Consider the following 9,301-nt stretch of genomic DNA (forward strand, 5'->3'; position numbering starts at 1 on the left):
CTTCATCTTTGCTTACAAGAAAGAATACCCAAAAGTAGCGAGAGTAATAGTCAACAATAACAAATACATACTACTTCCCACCCACCGAACGAACCCGAAAAGGACCAATAATGTCTATATAGAGAAGTTCTCCTGGCCATTTAGTTATCACCAGATTGACTGGTTGGTGAAGAGTGACAACCATCTTACCATGCTGACAAAGAGCACAGACAAGGTTTTTCTCAAACTTGAGCTTGGTAATCTTTGGATCAAGACTAGGACACTCAAACAAGTAAACAAATCAAAACTCATATGCCCTAATCTCCTATGCCACATCCAAAGCTCAGAAAAAAGTTGAGCAAATAAACACCGAGAAGAACCAGAAACCTCAAAAAATCGGCTCCAAAAACTCTCCTAACTCGAGAAATCTTGCAAATCAAAGTGCCAAAAGAATCAAGAACTCGAGAAGTATCACACTTGAAGCGCACTTCCAAGTCCTCATCTAGCAACTGAGATAAAAAAACAGGTTGTATCCCAGATGCTCTACCAAAGTCACATCTTTGATATTAAAACTCTCATTTACCCTTATTGTTCCTTTGGCCTTCACTCTAACTTTTCGATTATCTCCGAAAGTGATGTACTCGTGATGTTTTATTAGGGTGAGGCTGAAGAACCATGATGAATCTCCGGTCATATGGTATGAACAACTAGAGTCAATGAGCCACTTTTTCTCCAGACGTCAACCTGCCACCTACATAGAAGAAAAATTAAGGTGGATGACTCAGTACTGGGGTTAGTAAAAAACCTCCTGGGAATCCAGTACTGAGTCATCCGTCTTGAAGCTGAAACAGTAGGAGCATGCAACTCAACACCAACATGATAGGGATGAGTACCACGATGGGGAACATGTGGTCCACCAAAGCGTTGAGACTCAAAGTCTCTTACACGTGGATCAAAATCATGTGAGTCATGATAAAATTCACATCGGGCAATGTCCCAAGGAAAAGACTAAAAAATTATGGACTCGTGGATAAGAACGGAGAAAAGACTTATGTACACCAACAGAGGGGTGGTATATGTCCTGAGTACTTCACTCCTACTCACTCCGTTCATCTCTCTTACGTCGAAAGCAAAATCCAACCAAGTGACTATTCCTTTGATAGTAGGTGCAATGGTAAAGTCTCTCGGAAGCTCGACTGCCGGTCACTCTGGGCTCTCACCTTAAGTTGTGGAGCATTCTTGGGCTATTGTACCGGTTTTTTTTCTTGATGAGTTATGATGTGGGTTTCTTCTTGATGAGTGGTGGTTTAGCAGCAATCTTGAACTTTTTGACTTCTAGAGTAATAAATACGGTGAACACAATCTTACTCTTTCTATTGTAAGCCACCATATTAAAACCTAGCCTAAGAGCCAAAACATGACCCTTTTTTTATTGTAGATAGTACTTTCTCATGTTAAAAGATGTGGGAAATGAAGGCTCGAGTTAATCTTCTATTGGCATGATGTAAGCTTTCATTTATCCATTACTAGACGTTCATCTGATAAAGGGAGTTGTGCTGGAAAACAACAGAAGGCCACACCTCATATAAAGGTTTGTGTATTAGATCATCTCTAACAATATAGATACATGCCACCAATAAATAATTCTACAGTAATATATCTAATAGTTTATTGGATATATTTAAACTATTAGATATATTGCCCAGCCTCAAGCAGAACCTTTGCAGGACCTGATTTGACCACACGAATGAGACAGTATGCATTAAGATCGACACAACGCAGGAGCTAGCACTCTGTACAATAGTTCTGCACAATATAATCAAACAGCTTCCGAAATCCAAACCAGAGAATGCAACGCTGAATCGCTGAATGTATACTACTGCATCCCTTGTGGATTTCTTTTCTTTTGCAAATCAGGAAGAAAAGCACTGAGTTGTCCTCATCGGAACTGTGAGAAATCTATGCTTTAGTGGTAATATCATATTCCTATGCAAGATTCAGATTTAAGTAGAAAAAGACGAGACCTCATGTATTGGTAGTACTACTACTGCAGAAACCGGCAGAAATGCCTTTCTGGATCAGCTTGCAGTTGCAGAGCTGACTCCCGAGGCTCCCGGGTCGGCTTGGATGGGCGGCGCGCGCCTGCATGCTGCAGGAATCCAAGACAGCACTAGCTCAATAGCGTCCGCGTGTTGTCGTTACCCGCACCTTGGTTTAGATCACATTAATGTAGCCAGGATTACCGTGCCAAACCAAAAGCATGTTAATGGTACCCGGCTAAAACAGAAGTGATCTCTCTAAGCTCTCAAGGCAGAAGTTCATATTAGTCATACGTGTACAGCAGCATCGGCAATATATATATATATATATATATATATATAATCTCTTGTGACTTATAATAAATCAATGCAAATACACGTGATTTTCTCCATATACATAGTATCAGAGAGTTTCGTTCCTTAACCTAGCCACTAAATCGCTTCCAATGCGTCATCCCTAGGGAGATCAATCCCGATGATCTTCACCGGAGGCTGCGCAACCCATAGTTAGAGTTCATGCAGCCGGTCACTTGATCGGATTGTGTCACCCGAACGACCCATTGAAAGCTCCACGACTACAGACTTCACCCACCCTGCATTGATTCCTCCGATGCCTTCTCTCTTCTGTCGACACCGCAGTGACCAAGCACACTCGTTGACAGGGCACCCTCCTCTGCAGCCATCCGAGTGCTCCATCTACCCATCGTCGTCACCTAGGATCATCATCGCCAACGCGTCGTCCACAAGCTTGAACCGTTGCACCACTAAGAACGTGGTTGTTGCTACTAGCTTTCCCAGGCTGCAGCGCCGATGCCCATGTCTATGCTATCTTATTCATCGTGCTCCATTCAGTTGTTTCTGTTCCGGCCGCTGACAACGTCTACCCCTCCTGGCGGTGGTTCCTCTGGCAGGTGGTTCCTTGCTAGCGAGCACGGGCTGCCACTGCATCACCTCCTCAGGTTGCAACATCATTGTCCGTGTCACAACCGAAGTTATCGCACACCTACAGTCTTTGTCCATGCTGCTCGGGTCCTTCTCACCCGACTTCGAGTAGTGTCGCCGCCGCCCCTCCTGTTTCTGTCCCGTGCTTTTCGCCTTATGCGACGGCAATGCCTTAAGTGTCTGTCGGGGGTAAAAATCCCTGACAATGATTCCGGGGTGTATCGGACGACGGGTGCGTGATCTTTGTTCGGGATGTGCCTATTGAATTTGTCTATATATATGTGACTCAAGAACACCAATAATTATCCAGGTTCAGGTCCCCCTTAGGGTAATAGCCCTACATCATTTGTATTCTTTTCTTGTGGTCTAAATTGGTTACAGATGATCTTCTTGCCCAACCCTCTTCTCCTTGGGCCAAATCCCTGGCCTCTCTTCGCCAGAAAAACCCATCATTTACAAGCCTGGTACTCCTTCCTTTATATATTAGAGGAAGAGAGGATTTACACGTAAGACATAGACTCAAATCTAGTTAGAGCTTCCTACATAGGCCCATCATTACTAAGAGCAGACTTATCTCATTTGCTCTACGACGCTACAGAGCCTGTCCCATCGCTCCACCGCCTACGTTATCTCGATCGCCTGGACTGTCCTTCCTCACGCGCTGCCTGCACCCCTGCAAAAAACCTCCTAACAGCCTGTCAGGCCGTCCCGTAGCATTTAATGCTACGAAACGGGACACGACAGCTCTGCATCGACCATGCCTTGGTCGATCAGAAAGAGGACCTAAGGAAGGAAAATACTCGAGTGAAAAAGCATTTATTGTGATTAGACTGTTTAGACACATACCTGTCCCGCAACCAGAGGAAACTGGTCGTGGCGTTTGCTCCTGCGACCTGGTGACTGGTCGCAGAGCTTGGTCGGAGAGTCTGGTTGCGTGGTCGCTGGCGGGTCGCGAGGTCGCTGACTAGTCGGGTGGGGTGACCACGGTTCCGGACAAACGTGGCATACAACACCTGCTGATATCTTACCGGTGTGGGTCCACCTGCAAGGGGACCCCACTATTCTTTACACCGACAGTGTCGTAGTCTTTTTATTTGCATGCACACATACGTTTTCTCCTTTCCTCAGCTTGGTATGCTCTGGCCATCGCGTATTGTTTCGGCTTTCCCCCTCTCGTCGCTCCACGCGCTACAACAGTCGGTGAGCCCTTCTCTACTACTGCTCCTGCACCCTTCCTAAACATTGTTGGCTGACAACACTGATGTGTGCCTTTGTCCCTGACGCACGTCTAGTTTTGGCAAAACCAGTGCGGCGTCTTATCCTCAATGTCTCCTGCTACATTGACCTCAGTATCAATGTAATACGTTGATTCTGCCATATTGCACCATTTATCCTCTTATTTGGAACTTCATAGTGCTCTTCATTCCGCCACCTTTTTCGTTCTCACGCTGCTGCCCAAGGCGCTGTCACAGCTAGCGCCCAATGGCTGGCACGTCCTCATTGTGTTCCCTATGCTCTACCACTTTCGGAGCGCTAGCGTTGTCGTTGTTCTTTTACTTTAGTCTACTACGACAACATACGCAATGTTTATCTCTCGATGAATTTAGTGCAACATTAACACACCAAACACGTCAAGATCAATATACATTTTGTTCAGGATCGTGTTGCCCTTGGTGATGTACAGGTACTTCATGTTCTGACTACATCACAATACGCCGATATCTTCATCAAAGGACTACCTACTTCTATCTTCACTCAGTTCAGATCTAGTCTAAACGGTTACATCGACAATACTCAGACTAGGCCTTTGGTTACCACATGCATTCACATTATGAATTCACATTCACTATGTGTTCATATTAGTTATGCATTCACAATAGCCTCGGCAAGCTATATATAAAACCTATTGTGACTTATAATAAATCAATGAAAGTGCGCGTGATTATTCATGCTTACAATCCTGAGCATTTGCACTAGGAAAGGGGGAAGAAAAAACTCTTTTCTTGAAACAAAATTTACATGACACGTACACAAGAACAAACTTTACAAAGTTGCAGAATCAAAAGGCCACAAGTGTTGCTATCTATATATCTAAGGGACAGAAGCAGTAATACCACACCATTTGGGCTCAATTGGCATGTTTCCAACTATATCCAATCCGACATAGCTGCTAAGTGTAACAATTCGCCATATGCTAGTGCAGCAAACCCCTCCAATTCGAGGCCATCCACTCAGATTTAAGGTATGAGAATATGCTACCTGCATTCTATCTATAAAGAACTACCCAAGCTGATAGCAAGTTTCACAGTTTGCAAAGCAGTTCGACAATGCAGCACTCAATGGGCTAACAGCGGTATTGAGCTATTAAGCACCCTGAAGTGATCCTACTTTCCCTACTGAAGTTACTTCCACACTATATCACCCAAAAACTTGAGAGCAGGAACACCTCTAATCTCCATGTCCACTAGAGGTGCTTGGATAATGTTCAACCCCATCAATTCTGGATCATTCCTTATCATGTCCAAAGCACGTGTTTGATCCTGCGTGAAAGAAAATAGATAAATGCCCCTGCAGGTAGGTAGTTCTTAGAAGAACCAGATATTGAATGAAAATATAATCAGTTTGTACCTTTCTTTTTATAGCACAAAATTTACAGTCTGATGTTGAAGGTGGTAGAACTTGGTTGACAACGAGTCTCCTTACAGGAACACTTTCCTTTTGCAACGAAGAATGCAGTCTTGATGATTCACTGATTGCCATCACCTGAAAATGTTAAACCAAAATAAAAGGGAAGAGTTACAGAGACATACATATACAAGGGATCTGGAGAGTTAGGCACACAATTGTTACCGTTGGGATTGTCACGATTATAAACTCTGTTGATTCTGTGTCACGAAAGAGCTCTCGCACTTTGACCATCCTTTCTCTCAGTTGCTCCAATTTGTTGGCCTTTAGTAGGAGGAACACGTGTTGAAAGTTTGAAATACCTAGTGAAGAAACAGTATATTCCAGAGGAACTAAGCAGAACACTTACTGCATCCTGCTGTTGAACCTCTTGTCCAAATACTGATTTAATAGCTGATGTTGCAGAAGCAATCTTGCTCCTCAGCTGGAGAAAAAAGAAGGCAAAATCAATATGAGAAACCTCAACACGATGCAAACATCATTTCAAGTTTCAAAATACAATAATAATCCTAATCTAATGAGATATCTATCTTTTGGTTAATGGATCTGGGATCTGAAGGACAGCTTCATATAAAATTCTAATTAAATTGCAGGAACAGCAGACGGAATAGACAAATAATTGCATATTAACAGTCATGATCGTTGGTCATATCAAGCAGGTGAAGGAGATACATGTGATCCTTGGCAACCACAAGGAATAAAAATGTCAAGCCCACTAACACTGAGCTGAACAAATTATAAGCAATGTATTGTGTTTTCCAATTTCACAAATTGAATGTGTTAACAAAACAGAACAGCGTGAAGGCTGCACAAGATAAGTCGATGGAAACCATATCAGAAGGAGATGCCATCAACATAAAAGAAGGGGATTCTAAGAAGTAATTCCAGATACGTCATTTTTTCCTCGTTCAGCATTTAGTATAGATTAAGGGCCATAAATCATAGCACGATAGCACAAAGCATGGAAGCTAACAATACCTTCAAGATTTTCCCAATGGACGCATCCAAGAAATCTGGTAAGGATAGCAACCGGAGTGTATGGCCCTGTCAATATGGGAAGCAAATAACAGCTGATAATGTGATTGGGTATCTGGAGTTAACTTTGGATACACAATGATATGGTCATTACCGTGGGGGCAGTGTCAAACACAATGCGGCTAAACATGTTGTACTCTTGTGCTTCGAGAAATTGGATAACCTGAGTGACATGCAAAAAGGAAGTCACCAACTACAACTGGAAGAATGAGAAGTAGGGTACTGTAAGTCCATACGCATGTCTTCTTACCTTTGAAATTGCAATTGCTTCATCCAATCCTGGTGGTGGTGTGTCCAATAATTCCCCCAATTTTAACTCTCCAAGCTGTACTGAAAAAGATGATATTAGCCAAATACAGAACTGAACTTCGGACAGAGCGCTTCAGTGCTTCACACTAATCACTAACATGACTGAACATAATGGGCGAATGTACAGCATTGAAAGCAAAAGCATACAGAAATATGACCATATACCTGCTCAACAAGCACTCCAAGGCCCATGCCGTCCATGAAGTCTTTTACCCCAGTCCCTCCATTCTTTTGACTTGCTGTCCGAAACTCTTCCCGAACCTCCTCGGGATTTATCTGCATTAAAACTCCCAAATGCCACACATAAGCACAATCCACATTAGTCTATCCTAGGCATATCGTTAAGTCAGCCCTCTCATTCCATAGAACACTGACCATTTTGACTTCTAAGCACATTGTAAAATTCAACAGTTGGATGTTTTCAAATTATCACACTTCAAATAATTCCATTGACCTAGCCCTGTTAGGATGATAACATTTCATAAAAAAAATGCAGAAAGTAACACAGAATGCGAACTTTTCAAGAGAAACAAATAATGGCAGCCATCAGCTAAAGAATTTCAACTTGCTCATATCAAATCTGCCTGTGGCCAATGGATATTAGTTTTCAATTTTCATACATGTTTATATTGCCGAAACCAAACACTAGCTATTACTCCCTCTGTTCTCAAATAAATGTCGTTTAAGGAAAATTTTGACCACTAATATACACAATAATATTGAGATTTGTCATCAAAAATACTTTTAAATGATTATATTTTCTATAACATTTGATAACAAATGCTTAGAAAAAGTAAGGGTTAAAGACATGCATTGGAGACTATCGATGTCCCAAACGAAAGTAAAAAATAACGGAGTTGGTATCCTACTACTTTGTTGGCCTGCGTGTTTCAGTCAGAGCTCCAGGTCACAGTTCAGATTCTGATATTACTAACCTCAAGCGCAAACAATGGGGAATCAGGGCCCTCGACCTGGACGAGCGTCCCGCCACCCAAATCCTGAAACGCCGAGGAAGTGAAGTGAAGCAGTTAAGTAAGAACGATATACTACTAGATAATCAAAAATATCTCAAAAGCACATGTGTTTGATGGGGTGAATGACCTGCGCGAAGGAGTCGCTCAGCGAGTGCGCAGGGTCGGTGGAGACGACGAGGGTCGGGTGTCCGTTGTTGGCGAAGCGCACGGCCAGCGACGCCGCGCAGCTCGTTTTCCCGACCCCACCCTTGCCCCCGAGCATGTAGTACCTCCGCCGCGTCCCGGACGCCATCTCCTGGAACCCCAGCTCCTCGGCCCCCTCCTTCGCGGGCGGGGCGGCCTCCGCTGCAGCCGCCGACGCCGCGTACCGGGCTGGGCGCCGGTGTGGGAAGCAGACGCCGCAGCGGGCCTGCGCGGTGGGCGCTGCCAGGGAGAGGCGTCGCGCGGAGCCGTGGAGGTGCGGCGAGGCGGTCGCGAGCATCGTGGCGAGCAGGGGATGAGGCGGATTGCTTGGGTTTCTCTTCTCTGCTGACGACGAGACTCTCCGAATTTTTTATTTTTATATTTCGAAAATTAAAAAAATGTAAAAATAGATGCCCGTTGGCAAAAACATGCTACAGTCGCCCATTGTTGAATGAGCGAGGAATTTTTTATTTCAGTTTTTTTTAAACTAATATTTTAAAAATAGTATGTGTGACACTAAATTTTTAAAAACTAGTCTATTTTATTGCACTAAAATACATAACGTAACTCACAACCTTAATAACATTTTAGCGTGATAAAATAAATATATCACTTAGACTCACACCTTGATCAAATACATGATATGATAAAATAGTTCAGTTTGTACAAATTTAATGTTCCACATGCTATTTTTAAATATTAGTTTTAAAAAAGTAAAAAATCTCAATGATCGACAGGCACAACAGGTTTAAAAACTAAAAATGCAGTATTTATTTTAATACTTTTAAAAATCAAAATATTATTAAAATAATCATAAAAATTATATAGTACAGAGAATACTATGATCTCGCTCTCTTAATTTTTTTAACTCAAATATTTATTTTTACAATAAGAAATAAAAAAGACAAATTTGACACTGTGCATAATAAAATTTATCTTTTTTGTTTTTTATTGTACAAATCATATTTTTGTTCAATTTTTTGAGAGCTAGATCCTAGCATCCTCTACACCACTATTTTTTTTTTGAATTACATGATTATTTTGATAATATTTTGAATATTGAGAGCAATGGAATGCTAAACCTATTGACCGTTGCATGGACGACATATGTTAATGGCTTATTTTTGTATTTTGTTTAAAAGATATCTACTTTAT

At 42.3% G+C, this 9,301-nt stretch overlaps 1 protein-coding gene across 1 annotated transcript; it reads right to left on the bottom strand.

The window, feature by feature from the left end:
- Positions 1 to 4,942: 4,942 nt before the first annotated feature.
- LOC133919787 (ATPase GET3B-like) lies at positions 4,943 to 8,504 on the bottom strand. Its single transcript, XM_062364292.1, has 10 exons — positions 8,091 to 8,504; positions 7,925 to 7,987; positions 7,155 to 7,265; positions 6,931 to 7,005; positions 6,775 to 6,843; positions 6,624 to 6,689; positions 5,995 to 6,069; positions 5,811 to 5,909; positions 5,589 to 5,723; positions 4,943 to 5,500 (listed from the first exon to the last, which is right to left on the bottom strand). Exons 1-10 carry the CDS (start codon positions 8,442 to 8,444, stop codon positions 5,363 to 5,365), a joined length of 1,185 nt encoding a protein of 394 aa, XP_062220276.1. The 5' UTR covers positions 8,445 to 8,504; the 3' UTR covers positions 4,943 to 5,362.
- Positions 8,505 to 9,301: the final 797 nt, after the last annotated feature.

This window comes from Phragmites australis, chromosome 5 (assembly GCF_958298935.1).
Source record: "Phragmites australis chromosome 5, lpPhrAust1.1, whole genome shotgun sequence".
In the NCBI taxonomy this organism is placed as follows: domain Eukaryota; kingdom Viridiplantae; phylum Streptophyta; class Magnoliopsida; order Poales; family Poaceae; genus Phragmites; species Phragmites australis.